This window comes from Hydra viridissima, unplaced genomic scaffold, assembly GCF_058129835.1.
Source record: "Hydra viridissima isolate aposymbiotic clone 2 unplaced genomic scaffold, HvirCarnegie_v1 scaffold_4, whole genome shotgun sequence".
Taxonomy (NCBI): Eukaryota; Metazoa; Cnidaria; class Hydrozoa; order Anthoathecata; family Hydridae; genus Hydra; species Hydra viridissima.
Window position 1 is genome coordinate 14,798,589 of NW_028324303.1, and position 22,462 is coordinate 14,821,050.

Below are 22,462 nucleotides of genomic sequence, written 5' to 3' on the forward strand. Positions count from 1 at the left end.
TCCCAGACACGGCTCAGAGCCGTTTTTAGTGCTTCCGCGGTGGTGTATCGTGTTCCCGAGATTTTTTTCTCTAGGGTGGACCAGACGGAGCAGTCCATCGGGTCAAGATTCGGCGAATTAGGCGGCCAAAAAACAGTTCCTTGTAATCGGTGATTGTCGAATTGGCAGAATGCGTCGGTGCCCAGTCCTGCTGAAGCAAAAAAACCTTCATGGCCGAAGTTTTCCGTCGCCCAGGGGTCCATTACGTGCGGAGGAGCTAAAATTCACCCAAAATTTTACAATTCTTTTCAAGATCGTAATCAACATCCTTGTTTAATAAATTTTCAACGTCTATTAAAAATCCAAATTTGAAATTAATATCACTTAGTTGTGTAAGTTATGTTAATTTATTCTCTGCGGCAGAGGATAAAGAACGTGTTTCATAACGTGAGAAATTTCACTTCATAGTGAAATTCTAATATATATAAATTTTTTGAGTGGTCATCACAATTTACAAGTAATCCTTTATTATTTTTTTCCTTGATTCTTTGTTGAATGCCCGGATATGTGACCTGATATCACGGCGACATTATCATAAAATAATGATTTACAGTTTGTAAATGAAATCTGATCAGAATTTAGTTTTTCTAAAATTAAATTTTCAATTGATGCTTCATCTTTAGCATGTGTTTCAATAAATTCCAAAAAAGATTCTTTAATAGAGACTTTTCAGTTGGTAAAATTAATATCTACATATCTAAAGACTTGCAACATTCGCTCTCGATGGTTGTTCATCGAGATCAGAAACCGAATGAAACAAATTTGTTCTGTAATAATTGCCATTAACAGTATACTGTTAATGGCAATTATTACAGAACCATGCTAATTGATTATTTATTTCCTGATTTCCTGAAGACTGACCTGGTTTTAGCAAAATATTACTATGTGTCATATGGTGATCCAGACAATAAATTCATTGAAACTAAAATACCATGATAACGTTATTTTAAGAAATGGTCCAGTGAACTTGCTTCAAGGATCATTTGATTAAACCATTCAATTATTTTCTATAGGGGGATGTGAAGCCACTGGTTTATGCTGATAAACTAGAAATAAATGGGGCTTTCGAAAGCATCATAACTCGTGTTAATTTAGCAGTTACTTGATAAAGTGACCCAAAATTTTTTAATTGTGATCGACATGTGTTGAAAAATATTATTCAACCTCATCAAATAATCTTGTAAAGATAGAAATTTGGAATGAAGATTTTTTTTTAAAACACAAATTTAATTATCTTTTTAAAAATAAGCCATTCTAAAAAATAATTGTTACCAAAATATCATTTAAATTAATTTTATTTTTTTTTTGTAATTCAGCTGTTTGGGTCAATCCATAAAAGTAAGCAATACTTCGATGGGATATTTTGTTCCTTATTCTGGCCTTATTGGCTGATTCGTAATTTCGACAGGCGCATTTGGAGCTTCGTCGCAAATTTGTAATTCTGACTTTCATCAAAATCTCCTCGTTTAATCGCACCACTGGAAGGATTATTTGTACTGAATAGTAAATATATTGAGATGAGAGGCTGTAATGCAGCAATCACAATTGAAAATGACAATAAACTCCCTTATAAGTAACTTAAATGATGGTTGATCTTGTAGATATTTCGCAAAAATTAGTTATTTCTCTTTTTTGTTCGCGGAAGTTTCCCTTACCACAAATACACAAACGCGTGGACTGAAGGTTGATTTAAAATGGCCAATATTATGGATGTAAACACTGATGATGTTGATAATGACAGCAGAGATACAGGTGCTGCTGAAGCGCTTCAAGAAGTTAGTTCTACCAGAAAAAGACGTAATGAAAAGGATGAGTCAATGGACACCGATGATGGCGCTAAAAGACCCAGTTTCCCTCCAGTAAATGCAGAAAACATCGTGAGATTTTTATTATTATTCTTTAATATTGCAATCAATTATATGCATTAATGTTTATATCTACCTATACGCTGTTAAGTAATAAAATTATCTTCTTTATTGGTTAGTAATTAGCTGTTCTTAAAAGAACAAGCTAAAGCATTAATATCATTAATGGATACACGGTAGGCTAAGCAAAAAATCTATTTCTTTTACAGCTGATTTATTGGTTTTATAAAATTGTACTGTAATGATTTTCACTATATACACTATATCAAACTGTGATTATTTATAATTAAAGTCAACATGTTTTATTTTAAACTGTACCTTAAACTTTTTAGAGTAGTGGGAAAGCTGAGTTCCGCAAAGTTGCTGTTCCTTCTCATCGTTACACACCATTAAAAGAAAATTGGATGAAAATATTTACACCAGTTGTTGAACATCTTCATCTACAAATACGTTTTAATTTAAACAAAAGAAATGTGGAGATAAGAGTAATTTCTTTGTTGCATATTTTTTTGCACCAATTTACTCAACATCCAATAAAATTTCCAATTAATAGTTTATGTTTCTAACAAAAAATATATATCCAGGTTCTGTTAACAATCTATTTTAACAGTTGGAATAATTTATGGAATAATTTTCATAACAAAAATAAATTTATAGAAACATGATGAACAACCTGTTTTATATACATGGAATAATTTTCTTAATAAAAGTAAATTTGTAGAAACATGATTATCATAAAATAGTTTGTCAAGTAAAAGCTGACATAGTTAGATTTCATTTAGACATGTAAAGAAACATCCGATCAGGGTGCCTTACAAAAAGCAGAAGATTTTGTCAAAGCCTTCATGCTTGGTTTTGATGTTAATGTATGTAGCAGTTTTAATAAATCTTTTAATCCATAGCTCTTTAATTATTATCTCCTATAATATTTAATCTAATGTGGTTTAAAACATGAAATACAACAGTTTTTCATGATAAATTATCAATAATACTTTGTTATTTATCTTATTAATTTTAACTTAACATTTTAAAATTTTATTGTTATTCGATTGTCCTGAAAATACTTAAGTAAAATTTATTAAGTCAAAGTTATATTTTAAAGGATGCATTGGCTCTACTTCGACTAGATGATCTGTTTTTGGAAAGTTTTGAAATAAATGATGGTATAATAGTTTACCTAGCTTAGTTCTTAAAATATTTTTGGATTACAAAACTATGTATATTACATCTGTCTTCTTGATAACAAATTAGGTATTATATTGCAAATTTCTTATGGTAAAAAAATATATTTTTAGACTTTATTCTGTGTTTTTTTTATTTTGTGTTTTTATAATAAAAATGCTCTAAAAACTTTTCTAGTCAAACCTTTGAAAGGAGATCATTTATCAAGAGCAATAGGAAGGGTTGCTGGCAAAGGAGGAAAAACCAAGTTCACGATTGAAAATGTTACAAAAACAAGAATAGTGCTTGCTGACTCGTGAGCAATTTTCTTTTTATTCTTTTCAAAACACATGTTTAATTCCATTTACAGAAAATGAATTGCTTGTGTTTCATATCTTTGAAGTAATAGGTCATGTTAGAGGTTTGGACTGAAATTTCATTCCATTCACTATTTTGCCAGTTCTACACAATTTTATATTTTTATATACATTCAATATCATTGTACATTGTTTCATAAACATTTTTACAGTAATGAACCTTTTTTACATTAAATTGAGAGCTCAAGAATCATTCAGGTTAGGTTAAATGTAAGTTGTTAATCAAATTTTTTGCAAGTTCCAAGTAAGGTTTCTTAAGAAAAAATGCTTAACATTTTTGCAAATTAATTCTTTCATAGGCACAAAGTTCTTTCAAAAATTAAAATTAAAAAGAAATTCAGCAAGTTACTAAATTAAATTTAGAAAAGTTTTTTATTTTTGATATATTCTAAAATTCATAACTAATTCTTAAGTGTGTTTATAATGGTATAAAGAAAATTTTTTTAAATGTTCAATTTTATTTCTGGTCTTACTTGAGCTGAATAGAATTTGTTAAAATTTAGGATTTTCAAAAAAACAGCATTTTTAGAAAAATGTGGTTAACCATGGTTTTTGGTTCATCTTGTTATACAGCAAAAGTTATTTAATCTTCTGTTATTTATTAAAAAAGTTATTTAAATGAAGTGTTCTAACATTATGTTTATACTCCAACATAAAACTTATAATGACTTATTTTTATTGTAAAAGAATTTCAAGAAAACTAAAGATTTTAATGATTCGTCAGATGGTCACGATCTGATTCTTGTGCAGAAGCAGAAGCAGGTTAAAAAAACATGTTCAACATCTGTATTCTCTTGCCCGTATTTCGATACAGTAAAAGCTCTTGCTTAAGCTATTTGAATTGATCAGTAGATTTGGGCAAGTGCATGATGCTATCTTTGTTGAGAAGTGCGTTTAATTCATCCTTAAGAGAAACAGGTAAACTTTCAGATGTTGCATATGGAGCTTCAGCTAGTAGTGGTTCCTCATCATTAGAAGTAAATGCAAAAAGCCTAAAAGCAAGTTTTCTAGCATAATTTAAAGTATTTTTTGATGGAACAACTTAAGGATTATTTAGGCACCTTAACAACTGCTTAAAGTTTTCGTTAGTTTTTTCATCAACACACTTTTTTAAATTTGAATGCAATAAAGATGCAATTTCTGTATTCATATCAAATAGTTTTGCAAGTATAAATTCAATAACAGTATCTGCTGTCGATAACATTGCATCTTCTCTGCTGAGGAATTTTACTGCTAGTTTTGCTGGCTGTAATGAAGCTAACAACTCAAAATCTAACTTGTTGATCACATCAAGAGCATTTGATTCAGTAAATGTCAGGAATAAGCGTTTCTTTGTTTTTAATAAAGGCTCAGTCATTGAAAAAATTGAACTCCAATGATGACGAATATCCAGATACAGTTTGATTTCTTTACCAAATTCCTCAGTAATTTCTTCTAAAAGATCTGATTGCAAACTGATGGCATTTTTATGAATTTCACTACTTTTGTGTATTCATTAAAATTTCAGGGTAATCCATATTAATTTCATCTTTCACTGATTCAAATCTTTCAGATTTGAATCAGTGAATCATGGAATTTATCATCATAAATTCCATGTTCATCCTCTTCTGAATGAATGTCCATTTCCTCAGCGATTGTTGTGTTTGTGACATTTTTCTAGTGTAATGTGTCACAAACATCAAGATGAACTCCGTGGTTAAATCAAAACTGATCATTAATGTCTGTTAATTGCATGAGCTTCTTGTTGATTGCTGCACCATCTTGAGCAGAACCTACTATATCTCATACAGACACCAAATGAACTCAAATAATCCTTAACATGTTGCATTTAACTTTCAGCTGGACAGGAACCGAAAACACTAATGAGACCAATTTTATAAGTTTTCTTACCTTCACTTTCATGTAGGTTGGCACCAATGTACCTTTTGTGTCTCAAAGATGTGTATTCATCATGCATTAAGCTGAATTTATATCCCATTTGAATTTTCTCGACAATTTTTTGTTTCATCACTTCTTTTTTATTAGCAAAATCTTGATGGATTCATCACAGTTGTTGGACTTTTAGGAAGATGATTTCCTCTTTGTTGAATCAACGAGCGAATAAATTTATTTTTAGTTATTGTATTAATCAAAACACCATCTGTAACTAGATCAGTTACAATTTCTATTAGGCTTGTGTTTTTTATATAACTGTTGATGGTTTTAGTTTTATTTTCTGGTGGTGGATTTGAGTTGCTGCTTGATTCTCCAGTCAAAGGACCATCAATAATAATTCCATGATGCATAATACGATTCCGCAAAGTAGTTGTGGATCCACTGGAGCATATAACAACAGTACTGCATCTATTACAGACTGATAACATGGTTTATCAGCAAGATAAATAAATTTCTAAATAATTAAATAATTGATGAAAACATTATCATGAACTATTTTTATTAGATATCTATACATTGATGTTTTGTTGAACTATAATATACAGAAATAAAAAAATATCTGTATGTTTTTTTAAGTAACAAAAATCTGTAACATAAAGTATAGACCATCCAACTTGAGTATTCAAACACTTGATATTTAAGTATGTTTGCGTGTTTTTTGACTATTTTATATTTGATTATTTTTACAAAAAAACGCAAAAACCGTTTTTGAAAACTGATGGTTTTCAGTTTTATTGGTTTTGACAAAAAACCGTGGTTTTCAGTTTTTGGATAAAACCAATTAGAAACCCTAGTTAAAATCAGAATAAGTCTAATAAAAGAAAAAAGCATGTTTAGTGACAACTTTAAACAGTATTACTGCTATCATAATGTTATATTACTACCATTATTATTATTATTACTATTTAGCAGCAATAATTTACTAATCTACTATAGACCTATTTATAAATGAATAACTATTACCTATAGATAAGCGTTATTTATTTTCCAATTAAATAAATAAATTAAAAAAACCACAGGTATAATAAAAGTTGGAGTGTATGTAATTAACATATTTATGTAATGAATATATTTATATATGTAATATATGTAATATTATATATATTATATATATAAATACATATTCAGATTATCAACAATTATGAAATGTTTTACTCTCTTAAAGTTAAACTTAAAGTAAAAACTAAAATTAAAAAAATTCAAAGAAACTTTTTTTGAACAAAAATTCAATGTTTTTATGTTATATATTTTTGTTTTATTTTTAGAAAAATTCATATCCTTGGGTCTTTTCAAAATATAAAAATTGCTCGAACTGCAATTTGCAATCTAATATTAGGTAAAAAAAAAATTTTCTATCATAAAACTACTGTAAAAAAACAGTTTGTTAATAGCAATTTAGGAAATTCTAGTGAGTATTTCTTCACTAAAATTTTTAATGCCTATGTTAGTTGTGAACATTTATCACACAAAAAATTTTAACATTTTCCAGGTAGTCCACCATCAAAAGTGTATGGCAATATGCGTGCTGTGGCTGCCCGTTCTGTGGAGAAATTTTAAAAGGAAAAGAGAATAAGCAATGTAGTTCTGTACAAATAGGATTTATGTTGACTGTGTATATATTTAGTTTTGTTGTCACAATATAAATATATTTTCACAAACTTTTTTTTTGAGGTATTTTATTATCCCCTCTAAATGTTTTTTTGAAATATTTGCATCTTTTAAGCTTAAACTTTTTTTAATGCGTTTTTTTATCCTAAAAAGAATTGTTTAAAAAATTTTTTTAACTTTAAGTTACTGTTTTTTACAAATGTTTATTAATATTTTATTGTTATTATTATTATTATTATTATTATTATTATTATTATTATTATTATTATTATTATTATTATTATTATTATTATTATTATTATTATTATTATTATTATTGTTATTATTATTATTATTATTATTATTATTATTATTATTATTATTATTATTATTATTATTATTATTTTTATTACTATTACTATTATTTTTTTATTATTATTATTTTTGTTATTGTTATTGTTATTATTGTTATTAGTTATTTTATTTTTATTTTGTTTTTATGATTCTTATTATCAACTGCTAATAATGTTATTTTGATTGTTATTTCATTTAAATTTTTTAGTTGATATTTTAATTTGTTTAGCATTGTTGTTAAATAAATAATCTTTATTTACTTTTTTTTTTAGAATTTATTTTAAAAATGAATTATTGATCAAATTTAAATTGCTTCCAGGCTTTAATAACTGTTCTTAAAATTTCAACTGAGAATATTTTTAGCGTCATGAAGTAAGTAAGCCTGTAACTTTTGTTAAACATAAAATTTTTTAATATGCTAGCAACAAGCCAAATATTTTTTATATAGACTAAACATTGATGGACTTTTGGTTCTTTTTCCACATGATTACATCTACCCTGAGCAGTACTCATATATGCTAGAACTGAAGCGAACTCTTGATGCAAAGGTGTTTCATGGTTTTGTATTAAATAATAAAATGCAAAAGTTTTAAAAAAAACAACCAAAAAAGCAAGTATTTGTGTAAATATTGTGTGTGTGAGTTTGTTTGCATATTTTTATAACAACGATTTGTTCCAATTTTTTTATGTCTTGTTTTAATCCACAAACTATTTTTTGCTTGATGTTTTAGGGTCATTGTTTGTTAGAAATGCCTTCTGGAACAGGGAAGACAGTATCATTGATTTCTTTGATTGTTGCTTACATAAAAGTAAATTTTTACTAAAAACAATCATAAAAGTATTAGCGGGGGGGGGGGGGGGGAAACCTAAGTATTTATATTGTTTAATTAAGACCCATAAAATTTTGAAAATTTAGTTTATAACCTAATCTAATTGTTATATCAAAATCCCAAAAATCAAATTCAAGCGAATGCTGAAAATGTATCATCTAAAAATTTTTATAAAAATTTATATTCCATTATCTAATCCATCTACCTAATGTAGATTCCAGCAGGATTTATACATAGACCACGTTTTTTTTTGTTGATTTTTAGGAAAATAAAGTTTTAGCCTGTTTCAGAACACAATCAGGTGATATTTCAATTGATATGCATTAGTATAGTTTCACCCCTTGGAAAAATTAGTAAAGGCTAAAGATTCTGATTTTTGTTTGCAAAACTGATATTATTGCTATTGAACAATCATTTTAATTGCATAGAAGAATCTAATAAAGCTTATTCCAAATAAAATAAATTGTTTAAATTCAATATGCATTTAATCAACCTGTTGAATAATGAGTTTTTGAAAGTAATCAGAGCTTGAAATCCTGGGAGTGTTTACATACATACATACATACATACATACATACATACATACATACATACATACATACATACATACATACATACATACATACATACATACATACATACATACATACATACATACATACATACATGCATGCATACATATTCCATACTTTACTTACCTTTTACAATTTAATGATTCAATGAAAAACCTACCTAGCAAAAATTCTAATCATTTTTTAAATGTTGGAAATGACAGGGTTGTAACTAGAGTAATTTATTGTCTGCATGCTCAGTGTGTGAGCTTCAGAAATTACTTCAAATTTTATGATTTTTTAACAATATGCAGTATTTTGTTATTCTACCAAAATATCTAGAAATTTTTTTACATCCAGGTGATAGTAAGAGGATTGCAAGTTATTTTTATTTTTTTTTTTCTTGTTTCAAGTATTTTTAAAAGTAGTTTAAAATATTCTAACGGAATAAAATGATGTGCAATAAATATTTTAACAAAGTAAATATGAGGCACTGTAAATATTTTGACAATAAATATATAATTTTGAATATAAACGGCTGTTATCTAAAAAGTATCATTCAAATATCTCTTTACTCCTAGGAGCGTCCTCATCATCTTAGCAAGTTGATTTATTGTTCAAGGACAGTTCCTGAAATTGAAAAGGTGTTCAATTCTGTGTTAAATATGTTTTTTTTTTTTTACATAAAGGTATATCTTTTTCATGTTCAAATATGTTATTCATGTACCATTATTTTTAAGTAAAGTGCTTTTACAGATTATTTTTTTATAAAGAAAACTCATGTATAGTTTGAATGCTATATATTGGAAAATACAAGAAGATCTTACTATAAGAATATCTTACTATTGGGTTGGAAAAAAAATTCTTTTGTACTTGTGCTATTATAAATGGATCTCATTAGAACATTCGAAGTTCCATCTGTTTCTAGAATGTTCTAGTATTTTGTTTTAATGCATCAATAGTACATTATTTTCCAGAAATTTCCATGCAACTATAATCAAGTACAGGTTATTCACTTGACATAAAATATCAGATCAGAAATCCCATAATTGGCACTGCATCTTATATGAATTCCAGCTCAGATATTCTGCTGGTGAGGCCAAATGTAACAAATGCCAAGCCCTAGGTTAAGACAGTACAACCAAACCCACTAGTCAAATTTGGTTTCAATGTTTTTGTTCCAATGACTTTCAACATTCTTGCTCTTCAAAAAGCAATGATTTGACTGGTTAGATTGCTTAATTGGCAGTGAGAAATTGGTGTTTTGTGTGTCTAAATAAAGAACTAGAGCAAGAGCCAAAAGAAGATCCTCACCAAAAAAAGGCCATGATGTCAGTGTGGTAGGATGTACATGGCATTGTGCATTTCAAACTTCTCCCTCCCAATACCACCCTATTGGCTGACTATTACTGATTATTATAGATTGATTTTGTTTATTCAGAGGGTTGTAATGAATTAAACTATTTCATGAAAGTTTGAAAGAACTAATATAAGAATATCTTACCTAATATAAGAATATCTTGATTTTACAGGTTATGGAAGAACTAAAGATATTGCTTGATTACTATAAAAAAGAAACAGGAGAAGATCTAAAACTAATTGGATTAGCATTAAGTTCAAGGAAGAATCTTTGTATTCATCCCGAGGTATCTTGAATATAGCTGAGTTATCTTTTTAATTTCTGTTTAAACACATTTATATTGCATTAAATATATAAAGCACTTTTGTAGGTTGCAAACTTGAAAGAAGGCAAACAAGTTGATGGAAAATGTCATTCTTTGACTGCTTCTTTTGTCCGATCAAAACACCAGACTGATAAACAAATACCAGTTTGTCAATTTTATGAGGTTTTTTTTTTTTTTAATTTTAACATTTTTTTTAATAGAATATTTGTAAGTTTTAGTTTTTAAAACTAATTTTAATGTTTACAACTTAAAGAAAGATTTTTTTAATTTATTTGTTTTAATAGTTTGTAAGAACTTTTTGTATATATTTTTTTTCATGTATATTGTTCGTATATATTGTTTTACAAATTTGGTATTATAGAACTTTGATTCAATTGGGCGAGAAGAACCTCTTTCTAGTGGGATTTACAACCTGGTAATTTTATAATATTACAGATTTGATTGTTATTTTGAAGTGTTTTAAACTGTATGTGCTTTTTGCTTTAAGGAAGATCTTAAAGACTATGGTACAAAAATGGGATGGTGCCCCTATTTTCTAGCTAGACATGCTGTAAGATGTTTTTTTTTTTATTGCCTGTTATTAGTTGTTTTAAAAACAAGTTACATAATGTTCATCTGTTCATAATGCCAAAGAAAAGTGTTGTTATCTCCCAATAATGATTTTTTAGATTACTCATGCCAATATTGTTGTGTACAGCTATCACTATCTGTTGGATCCCAAGATAGCTGATTTAGTTTCAAAGAGTTTTCCAAAGTCTTCAGTTGTTGTGTTTGATGAAGCGCATAATATTGGTGAGGTTTTTTTTTTTTATGAAATATAATTTAAAATTTGGGTTTTTGTTCTGTTTACTCTTTTTACATTAATATATTTTTATGTAGTTAATATATTTTTATCTAGATAATGTTTGTATTGAATCAATGACTGTACATATTAATCGGAGAACTCTTGATAAGTGCCATGCAAATATTGACAAACTAGCCGAACATGTTCAAAGGTTTGTTTAGTTAATAAAAATCTGTAAAATTATTTCTTTTATCACTTTCTACTTTCTCTACTATTCTTTTTGTAGTGTTATTTTATTTTTATGTTTTGTTATGTCTTATATTTATGATTGTAAAGTGGATAACATTTCAATTAAAATGACCACCAAGAAAACAGGTCTGTAGATATCTATGTTTTGAAAATACCATCCTGTTTATATGCATAAAAAATTCTGTTAGTTTATACAGAAGAAAGATGCTGCATAGGTTACAATATGAATGCAATAAAAATTTGCTAATCCCTGATTTAGTAATTATTTTTCACTTGGTTTTTTGTACATTAAGAATAAAAGTAACAGATGCCAACAAACTGAATGGAGAATATGAAAGATTAATTAAAGGTAATTGTCACACATTACTCATCTTTAATTAGGTATAAGATGTTTATAATTCAATTCAATCAGTTATAATGAGTTTTACTTAGGTTTGCGTGAGGCTCAGGTAGCTCGAGAAACAGATCAATATCTTGGAAATCCAGGTAAGTTAATTGAAAATAATCATTTTGATGATGGTATTGTGCCTTTTTTTCAAAGTTTGTTTATGTATGGAGGTGTGAGTCTTTATGAGGCAGTTGTTTCAATTTTAGTAACAGCAACAAAGGGTTAAGGTGTAGTTATGAGGATTAGCTGGAGGTTTAGGGTCCAGGGGCTGATTGATTAGGATAGGGGAAAGGTTAGTGGTTAGGGTTTAGTAGTTGTTCCTCAGTGTATTTTAACTGTAATGGCTCTTAACATAAGGCTCTTTTTAATGGGTAATAGTATTTAATGCTCTTTATTTATTGTTCTAAATGTTGATTAATTACAACTAATGTAGATTTTTTTATTCCCAGATTCTGTAAATTGGTAATTGTTTGTTAATTAGTTTAACTACCAATCTCTTCTGCTGGCTTTTTTTAAATGAATCTCCCCTTTATATCTTTCTTTTTTATCAAAACCAGCTGGACTTCCACTGGCTTTTCTTTAACCAATTTTTTTCTCTCTCCCTTTTATTTATTTTTGAGCTTTCACAGTTTTCTTGAACTTATCTTTTATTAACTTGGCAGTATGATTATGTCTGCATGTGTACATCTTTGTGTTATGTCATCTCCTAATTTTTATTTTTCATCTTTACAGTATCATTATAAAATTATTCTTTTCTTTTATTTTTATAGTTTTACCAGATGCTGTATTAGAAGGTGAGTGAGGACTTTTTAAAAAACTGAAACATCTATGATAAAATCAACTGAAAATTGTATTTTGCGTATTGAAATGTAATTTTAATACACAAAATACAATTTTCAGTTTCTCTTTTAAGAATAAAATTGATTTTTTACATAGAATATTTTTAAAAATGAAGTCATGCTTCATCTAAACTATAGGTTTAGATGAAGCATGACTTCATTTTTAAATGAAGCATCCTGTTTTTTTTTATAGTTCATAGTTTAGATGCTTTTAAGAGGTTGATGCTTAAAGAGGTTGATGCTTAAAGAGGTTGATGCTTAAAGAGACCAATTTTCTAAAAAATGTTTTTTTTTTGTTTTTTTGTATTTGGCATAACTACTGCAATTATAAGCTACAGTTGGTTTAGTTCCACAAATTAACTTAATATTTTTCCTATGATTCTCTTCACAATGTGTATTTGAATTTTAAATACAATAATTTGTGAAGACATGTATGTAGATGCCTGCACACAAAGTTAGTAAAAGCTGTTGTGCAGCTCTGTTTGTTCGTCTTGTGCATATGTACATCTAAAGGAGAAGGGGCACTGACATAGTCGTTTCCATTTTCCTAAACATGTTCTGATTAATTAAATAAATGCACAAACTCTGACAAAGTCTACAAAATTTTCATCAGATTTGAGAACAAAACAAAAAATCTCTGATATTGATCTCATTCTCAGTTGATCTGAAATCCATTTTATTTGCTTAAATTAGAATTGCTCAGTTTTTAAAATAATTTTTTTCTTTGAAAATAATTGACAAACTTTGTCATCCACCTTTAACGAGCAGAAAAGATTAAATTTAAAAAAATAAATTGTATTACCATCCATTAACAGTATCTTAAATTTTATATGCTTGCTTGCTGCTTGCTTGCTGGAAGTTCTTAAATTGTCTGATATGGATTATAGTATCTCCAACAATATCCATCATGAATTATGATGGATGTATGAGAGATACTTATCGAGAGGCTTATCGAGATAACTTATTGAGAGGCTTATTAAACTCATTAGACTTTAATTTCTGATTTTTGTTGTTTTATAAAAAAAAAGAAAGTTTAATTTTAGATGAAAATCTCTCTAGTTTTTAAAAAAAAATTTTTTTTTTTCTGAGTTTTTTTTTCTGAGTTTTTTTTTTTTTTACTTATTGGAGGCTTAACTTTTAGAAGCTGTGCCTGGAAACATCCGTCAAGCTGAGCATTTTATAGCATTTATGAGGAGATTTGTGGAATACTTGAAAGTGATTCTAAATTTTTTTTTTTTTTGTTTTTTTTTTTGAAACTTTATACTTTTTCTGCATTAAAAGTATAAAGTTTCACTGTTTACTTATTCTTTGTGTTCTTAAGCTTCTCTGTTTTCTCTATCATCTTCCTTATTTAACTTTTTTTATTAAGTTTCTATATTTTTAGACACGTCTTCGTATTCAACATGTCGTATCAGAAACTCCTCCATCTTTCTTGCAACATATCCATCAACAAGTTTGCATTGATCGCAAACCTTTAAGGTAGGCAGTTTAATAAATTAGCATTTTTTAAAAGAAGAATGTTTTTAAAATAAATAATACAAAATTTTTAACTTTTAAATCTCGGTTTAGATTTTGTTCTGAAAGACTGCGTTCATTACTAAATACACTTGAGCTGCCTGATATCACTGATTATGGTGGACTTTCTCTTGTAGCAAATTTTGCTACTCTTGTTAGTACTTATGCAAAAGGTTTTTAAAGAAATTTTTACTTATTTAAGCTCATGTTTAAGTTAATGTTGTACCATTCTAATGTAACATTTGTTATTTTGTTATAAATAGCATCTTTTCCTGCACATTTTGTAATTCATTACATATTTATGAACTGATAATTTTTAAAATATCAACAGATCTTCTTGTGAAAGTTGTTCTTTTTTTAACATAAATTCCAGAGATACAAAAATTTTTTAAGAAAATTATGGCCTTTATCCATATCCCAATATCAGCTATGTTACAAATAAATACTGTGTATTGTATTGTAAAATTTAATCAATTCAAACTGAATGAAAGTAACAGTATTTAACTGAAATTTTACTATTTTTTCACTGGTTTTATTTATTCAATTTATTTTAAAATCAAAAATAATCTCTTTACTTCTCAAAACTTTTTGCATTTCCTGGTTATGAGTTTAAATATATATGATTTGTCCAAACTTTACACAAAAGTTTTATTGGTAAACATTAAATTAAAATAAAAACTATTTTCAAAGCCTTCAACTTCTCTATGCAGTAGGTATGCTAGGTTTAGCTGGAATTTCTCTTCTTTGATGGTCCAGTTACTCTTTCATTCAAGAGTAACTGGAGCTAAGTGGAAGTTCCAGGGTAGAACGTTTTCTTATCTGATTGTAGCAGTGGTTCTACACCAAGTTCCTCTTCCTTGTTTTCCCCCATTAATTTCAGCCATTTTTAAAGGAAATGATAGCATGTGCATGCTAACAAGCCACAGTGTCAGCTTTAATATAAAAAAGGAATAAGTTGTTAATGTGAGACTTCTAGAAGTTTGGCTTGATCAATAGAGGTTCTGTGTCTATATGCTAGCAAAATCATAGAGATAAGACTTTGGGAAATTTTGATCAAGAATAAATTTATTTAAAAGAATAGTGAAATTGATTTCAATATTTAACTTAAGACTATTTGTTCTGTTGTCAATAAAACTTTAAATCAGTTTGTCATCTAATCTTTGAGCATGCCAATTAGAAGGAACTCTAAAAGGCTTGTTCAGATCTATGATAAGACCTCTGTGACAATCTTTGAGCTTTATCATAGCTATTGAGATCATCAGCAAATTTTTGAATGTATTGAAAAATGAACATCAGAAAAAGACTGTAATTGAAAATATTTGTTTTTTTAATGCAGCAGTTCAAAAAAATACATTTAAAATGGTAATTCCACTAACTACTAGATTTAATGGTTTTCTCCATTATTTTTTGAATTGCCACTCATAAATGCTAATTCTTTTTAAAAGTACAAAACAATCAGATTTCCCAATACCCTTATTTACATAATTAAATTATTAAATGATTTATTTAAATAAAAATATAATTAAATTTCATTTTAACTCTAAATTTATTAAAGGTTTTGAGTTTTATTTTAATTTTATCACCAAAAAATGTTTTTCAATAATTTAAAGTAAATAAGTTTAATGATTTCTCAACTCTTTTAAAATTTTATATTTTGAAGTGAGTGCAATTTTTATATATATATAAAAAAGAAATTTTTCAAATTATGAAAATTGTTCTTAGTTACAACTTTAATGTTTGACTGAAACATTTTTTTTTGGCTCAAAAAGTATTTAAACAGAAGAATATTTTTTTTTTTTGAAAATAATATTTTAATTATTAATTAAATTATTAAGATTCTTTTTATTTTTTTATTTTTTTATTTTTTTGTTTTTTTTTGTTTGTTATTAGGTTTTGTGTTGATTATTGAGCCATTTGATGACCAGACTCCAACCATTCCAAATCCCATCATACATTTCTGGTAAATCTGCATGTTGTTTTGAAGCTTTTTTTTTTTTAATTTATTTATGTTTTTAGTCTTTATTTTTAAGAAAAAGCTAATGGCTCCTTAATTTTTATGTTACTTCAATATTTTTCTTACAATGATGTAAAAATTTGTTTCAGTTGTTTGGATGCTTCTGTTGCAATTAAACCAGTTTTTGATCGGTTTCAATCTGTTGTCATCACTTCAGGGGTAAGTCACTTTCATTTTAGTTCTAAATTATAGCAAATTCCTCTTTAGTTACTTAAATGTTTGTTTCAATTTTTAATATATTTATATTTGTTTATTTTGCTTTTTGTTTGACAATTTAATCACATATTTAGTAATTATTATAAATAACGTTTGTTTTCCATCAATCTTTTATGACTTTAACAATTAATATCAAATACAGACCTTATCTCCAGTTGATATGTATCCAAAACTTCTGGACTTCCAACCTGTTAATATGTCCACTTTTACCATGACACTTGCAAGGCAATGTGTACTGCCTATAGTAAGATTTATGCTTTTTTTAAGATTGCTTCTTGTGATATTTCAGTTTTGTTGTAATGTTTATTGCATAAAATACTTTATGGTGTTTTTAATCTTTTTTTTTTAAATTAAGAATTATTTTTTTAAATGATAGATTTGCAGTAAAGGAAATGATCAAGTTGCAATTAGTTCAAGTTTTCAGACCAGGGATGACATGGGTAATTTTTTTTTTCTTCTTTCGATGTTAACTTACATTCTTGTGAAACATTTTCTCAAAGAGTTATCATAGTGCTTTGCAGTGTTTGTGAAACACATGATTTTCTCAAAGAGTTATCATAGTGCTTTGCAGTGTTTAAACATAAAGTGTTAAATTTTGATGAATGCATTTAGACTATTTAGAATATTTTGGATGTTCTAGTGATGAATGTTAGTTCTAGTGACGAATGGTTTGTCCAAAAAAAAAAAAGCACTCAACAAGTGTTTAACACAGTATTGTTTAATATTTTTAATGAAAACATGAAAACTAACATTAAAAATTAACAAAAAAAAAAAACATTAAAAGTTAAGTCATTAAGTTTTAAACATCAAATTTACATTAATACTGATAAAAATATTTCTAAATTAAAAAAAGAATAAATTCTGGTGACACTAGAATTAGCATAAATATTTATCATACATGCATGCATGCATGTATGTTTTGTATATCCATGCATGTTTGTATATACCAGTTTATTTACATTTCTCTATAAAAATTTCAGTAATGCTAGTCAGTCTAAAAAAGCAAGTTAAAACAATAGATTAGATTTTTTTCACAAAAATTATGACACCTGTTTTCATCAAAAATTAATTATAGCTTTGAATGAAATCAAAATATTTGAGGGTTTTTTAATGTGGTATTAATTTCAAGCGTCCAAAATATTTGTGAGTTAAATACAGCATAAGAACTCAAATCCTTGAGTCTTAAATCATGTAAATGAGGCAAGGGGTTATGGTAAAATTAATTTTGTTAAAATCAGCTTGTTTTTATAATTTTTACTAGCTGTAATTCGTAACTATGGAAACTTGTTAGTTGAAATGTCTGCATCAGTTCCAGATGGTATTGTTTGTTTCTTTGTCAGCTATTTATACATGGTAAGTTCGATGTATTCAAATTATCTATTAAATTTTAAACGAACATTTTATTTATATTCCGTTCATACTAACGATAAAACAATTCTTGCTAACGATAAAACGTTCATGCTAACGATAAGTTAAGTCTTTATTTGAGGTAAAAATCCATTTTAATAATTATGATTAAGACGTGTTTTATCGTTATGAAAGATGTGTCGGTGAATTTTTTTTAAAAAAATAAAGTGTTTTAGTATTTAAAAGAAATTTCTTTAAATTTATTCCTGATTTTTTTTTTTTTTTAAAGGAGACAGTTGTCTCAATTTGGCATGACCAGGTAAAGCATTTTCAATTTATAAGAATTCGTTTTTCAATGATTTCAATGAGATTTTTAATGGTACTAAAAAAATTCTAAAATTTAATGGTATAAAAAAAAGTCTATAAATGGTACTAAAAGAATCTTTTTTTTTCTCAGGGCATCTCCTTTTTTTTTTCAGGGAATTATCAGTAATATTCAGAAGAACAAACTTTTGTTCATTGAAACACAGGATGGTCCGGAAACAGCTCTTGCTCTGTACAACTATCAAAAGGTTCTTTTTTTACATTTTTGAAAAAAAAAAAAAATGAAGTCTGGATGTTGTTATCTTTAGGCTTTGATTTCAGGCTTGTGAAAATGGAAGAGGTGCGATATTACTATCTGTGGCAAGAGGAAAGGTATCAGAAGGTATCGATTTTGGTAAGTTTCAAGCACAAACATTTTATATTTCTCGCAAGTTTATACACTCTGTTCAAAGTGGTAAAACTTATCGCGTGTATTTAGACCATCATTACGGAAGAGCCGTCATTATGTTTGGAATTCCATATGTTTACACGCAGAGTCGTATATTAAAGGTTTTCCTTCAGCTAATTTCAACTCAGAATAAAATCCTCTAACTCATTCTTAGGTTTCATTTTTAAAAGTATTTTTAGGCTCGTCTGGAGTATCTTCGAGATCAGTTTAACATACGAGAAAACGATTTTCTTACGTTTGATGCAATGCGACATGCTGCTCAGGTTAGGATTTGGCATTCTTTTTTCAAAGACCTTACAAATGCCGTTGCCGAGAAATCTGTTGAACATTGTTTTTCTTAGTGCGTTGGGCGTGCCATGAGAGGAAAAACAGATTACGGTATCATGTGTTTTGCGGACAAGGTAATTTCTGGGTCCAATACTGGAGTAAATTTTTCCTTGCATTTTTTGGTTGACAGTTTTTACATTTTATTTTATTTTAATTTTTAGCGTTTTTCAAAAGCTGACAAAAAAGGAAAACTACCAAAATGGATACAAGTAAAAAGTTTTTTAAATAATTAAGTTTCATTGACCGACAACTTCGTAGTTTTCCAAGAGAAACATTGATTTTTTTTTTGTTATTGTTAAGCTGTTCTAATATTGTTCGTGTCGCCAGTAAAATATCTTATTTGCTTGGATAATATTTGTGATTTACGTAAACGGTTTCTGTTTTTAAAACTTTTTTTGTAGGAACACCTGAAACCTGGCAATTGTAATTTATCTATTGACGAGGCTGTTCAAGTGGGTTTTAATTTTTTTTTTTTTAATATTTCTTTGAAATGCCCTTTTATACCTTTTTTTTTTTTTTTTTTCTAATGGATTCATTTTTTTTTTAATGGATTCATTTTTTTCCCCCCTCAATTTTAGGTTTCTAAACGGTTTCTTCGACAAATGGCGCAACCTTTCTCTCACGTAATTTTTACAATTTCTATCTTTTTATTGCATCGCTGCCCTTTCTCTCACGTAGTTTTTACAATTTCTATCTTTTTATTGCATCGCTGCTTTTTTAAATTTAGATAAAAGTTTTGTTTTAGGAGGACCAACTGGGTATGTCTTTACTTACTGTTGATCAAGTGCAATCCGAAGAGTTTCAAGCGCGCATTCATGCTGCAGTCCAAGGTTGAATCTCGTTAAGAGGTTAAAGTCGTGCGTAGTCGTTGCACACTGTGGGAAAATAAATACTTTGTAAATTCAAAAGCAAAGGCGTTTTCAATTAGCAAATCTGCTTGGTTTCGATGCATAATTTGAGGAATACATGTAACAGATGTCATGTTTGTAAATGTTTGCTATGTGCAATTGTTTCTCATAATTGGCCGTTGTTATGAAGAAAATATTGAGTTAAACTTTTTTTTTCTCTTTTTTTATTTGTTTTTCAAAATTAGAGTTCGATCATCTTTTAAGAATGAAGATAATTTGATTTATATAAGTAAAAGATGAAAGAATTAGCCAACCATTTTTCTAATTTATTGAAGAAAACGTTTATTTTGGTATGATAATAATGTAAGAAAAAAGAGTAATCAGTAGAAAACCATGCCATTTTCAAATGCGAGCAATACTTCTTCTACCTTGCTAGTTTCTCGCTTTAGTAATACGGAGTTAGTTTTTTTAGTTTTTGGCCTTGCTCTTATCAGTTTGATTGCAACCGTTGGCAATGTTTGTGTTTTTATTGCATATTACAAAAGCAAAAGTCTTCAAACTGCTTCTAACTGGTTTCTATTGTCATTGGCAGCAGCAGACACTTGGATAGGCGCAGTTTCTGTCAATTTTTACACGGTGTATTTGGCATACGGTTACTGGCCGTTCGATAAGAGTGTGTGTGATTTTTGGCTATCGATGGATTATTGGTGCAGTCAGGCGAGCGTGTTAAACTTGCTTGTCATTTCTATTGACAGATACCTGACTATCAGGATTCCGTTGACTTATAGAACAATGCGAAGTAATCAACGTCTGAAATACGTTATATCTTTTGTATGGTTCTTGTCTTTTATCCTTTGGGTTCCTTGGATAATATCGTATCCATATATTGTTAAACGGCAGTCTGTTCCGAAGGATCAGTGCTATATTCAGTTTCTTAGTGAGAGTTCTTTTTTGACAATTTTTACGGCTTTAACTGCGTATTACATTCCAGTGTTAATCATGGTCGTACTGTATTCTCGGATATACGCACTTTTAAAGGTTCTTAAGCATAAGGCAAATAACTTACGAGGTCCATTTTCTACTAACGGCTTGGTAATACAAGAATTTAGTTGCATGTCCGTTACTCAAGCAAATTCTGGTCAGGAATGTTTTTCCGAAATAAATAATAGAGATGCTTCTCAGAGGATACCGAAAATGTCTTATACCAAGGATCACAATAGAGCAAGAAAATTGTTAATTCTGGTTATCCTTGCATATGCAATCACTTGGCTTCCATATAATATATTTGCAGTCATTTCGCCATTTTGCAGCAACTGTGTGACAGCTCCTTTATGGGACTTTGGATACTTATTTTGTTATGTTAACTCTCTCATCAACCCTTTTTGCTATGCTTTTGGAAATAGAAGATTTAAAAAAGCTTTCAAATCAATATTTTCTTGGAAAAAGACTACTAATTCTTTATAGACTTTGGCATCTAAAATCTCTGTGTTATATACGTTTGGTGAAAAAAAAAAATAATATTTTTTACACCTTGACCTAGGTAACAAATTTCTTAATCAACGCGCCACATGACCGTGCAATTGAAAAAATATAGAAGTTATAATTCAAAAATATTTCTAGAAATCGTAGCGTGTATAATGAGACCAAGAATAATGTTTAGGATTTGGAAACGTGTAAATTGACGGTGGTACTGTAGTTTTAAAATGTACCCTATGCTTTAGTATTGTTTCCGCAATGCAACAATTGAAAGGTTGGGCTTTTTATAGAAAATAAATTCTAAACTGTAAATAATCGAACATCTTGTAAGTTTGCTTGTTTTTTTGTTTATGCTTTTTATTTCTTTTTTTTTCTTTGCATAAAAATTTTTTCTTTTGTAACCTTTGTTATTGTTTATCATGATATTTTTTAATTTGTTTTGTCTTGAAAATTAAATCATCATTTGTTATCGAATTTAAGTAACGCCTCTAATATATAGATTTTTTTTTTTGTGTTTTATTTTATTTCACTGTTAACAACCAAATTTTTGATGAATTCTTTTGACTGTTTATAAAAAAAAAAAAAAAAAGGAGATGTCGTTGCGTGGTTTCATTTTATTACTTAAAATTTTTAATGAAACACGAACCCAAATAAATCTTGAGAAGCATTTGAAAATAAAAATTCACTCGTTTTCTACGCCTCAACTTTCAAATTGATTTTGTTTCAAATTGATTTTTTTCAAAATTGATATTATGAACGAAAATGTATTGGTGCCTGGTACAACAAAAATTAGAAGAAATTTTCGAACTGAATATTTGTGCTTCAACATTTCTTTTTTCCAGTTTTTATTTTTACACTCTTACGCCAGGAAATTAATAACCCGTTTTCTTCTCAGTTCTTTTCAAATAAAATACATCTTTTTTAAAGGCCGCGTTTTCTATTTTAAGATTCGACGTTTTTCCATAAATAACGAATAAAGCTCCAACCTCTATATCATTTTTTAAAGATAAACCGAATTTTCTGAAGTTTATTTATTTATCTAAAATATAATTTTTTATGTTTTAACTTTGGCCTCATAACCAATTGTGTTGGTAACACCGATTGGAATGGTAACGTCTCTATTGGTGACCAATAACAACTGATTTGAAATTGGGAAAAGAAGCACACTAAAAAGTTAACTAACGATTCATTCAACTTGTTTTCTTTAAAATTCACTTTCTATAATATTTATTTATTATATGAGTTAATATCAATGCGCGCAAGAACAAATCTTATTTTGCGTCAGCAGAAATCGTTTTTAGAT

General features: G+C 28.0%; 3 protein-coding genes and 1 pseudogene across 7 annotated transcripts; 3 read left to right on the forward strand and 1 right to left on the reverse strand.

The window, feature by feature from the left end:
* Window positions 1-1,500: 1,500 nt before the first annotated feature.
* Window positions 1,501-7,040, forward strand: LOC149890060 (RNA-binding protein pno1-like). Of its 2 annotated transcripts, XM_090086229.1 has the most exons (7): window positions 1,501-1,916; window positions 2,237-2,389; window positions 2,687-2,770; window positions 3,007-3,067; window positions 3,264-3,381; window positions 6,643-6,713; window positions 6,867-7,040. In XM_090086229.1, exons 1-7 carry the CDS (start codon window positions 1,734-1,736, stop codon window positions 6,932-6,934), a joined length of 738 nt encoding a protein of 245 aa, XP_089942355.1. In that variant the 5' UTR covers window positions 1,501-1,733; the 3' UTR covers window positions 6,935-7,040. The 2 variants fall into 2 exon arrangements, 1 of the variants encoding a protein (XP_089942355.1); XR_016452146.1 differs by lacking the exons at window positions 6,643-6,713; window positions 6,867-7,040 and adding an exon at window positions 5,598-6,390 and having other exon boundaries at window positions 3,264-5,557.
* Window positions 4,485-5,450, reverse strand: LOC149890061 (uncharacterized; annotated as a pseudogene).
* A 528-nt stretch (window positions 7,041-7,568) lies between the features above and the next one.
* On the forward strand, window positions 7,569-19,893 carry LOC145183836 (general transcription and DNA repair factor IIH helicase subunit XPD-like). 4 transcript variants are annotated; one of them, XM_090084956.1, is made up of 31 exons: window positions 7,569-7,690; window positions 7,767-7,866; window positions 8,050-8,127; window positions 9,281-9,343; window positions 10,232-10,345; window positions 10,430-10,546; window positions 10,746-10,799; window positions 10,872-10,934; window positions 11,053-11,176; window positions 11,283-11,379; window positions 11,711-11,766; window positions 11,850-11,903; window positions 12,576-12,599; window positions 13,786-13,859; window positions 14,029-14,123; window positions 14,214-14,332; window positions 16,050-16,119; window positions 16,263-16,332; window positions 16,532-16,633; window positions 16,766-16,829; window positions 17,651-17,742; window positions 18,026-18,055; window positions 18,216-18,308; window positions 18,382-18,454; window positions 18,539-18,609; window positions 18,688-18,771; window positions 18,850-18,909; window positions 18,997-19,044; window positions 19,237-19,287; window positions 19,414-19,458; window positions 19,581-19,893. In XM_090084956.1, the coding sequence occupies exons 1-31, from the start codon at window positions 7,686-7,688 to the stop codon at window positions 19,668-19,670; spliced, it is 2,280 nt and encodes a 759-aa protein (XP_089941082.1). In that variant the 5' UTR covers window positions 7,569-7,685; the 3' UTR covers window positions 19,671-19,893. The 4 variants fall into 4 exon arrangements, 2 of the variants coding, with proteins under 2 accessions (XP_089941082.1, XP_089941083.1); XM_090084957.1 differs by having other exon boundaries at window positions 7,589-7,690; window positions 10,876-10,934; XR_016451739.1 differs by lacking the exon at window positions 18,539-18,609.
* A 183-nt stretch (window positions 19,894-20,076) lies between these two features.
* Window positions 20,077-21,651, forward strand: LOC145183837 (muscarinic acetylcholine receptor M2-like). The gene has a single exon (XM_080059321.2). It carries the CDS (start codon window positions 20,077-20,079, stop codon window positions 21,145-21,147), a length of 1,071 nt encoding a protein of 356 aa, XP_079915447.2. The 3' UTR covers window positions 21,148-21,651.
* Window positions 21,652-22,462: the final 811 nt, after the last annotated feature.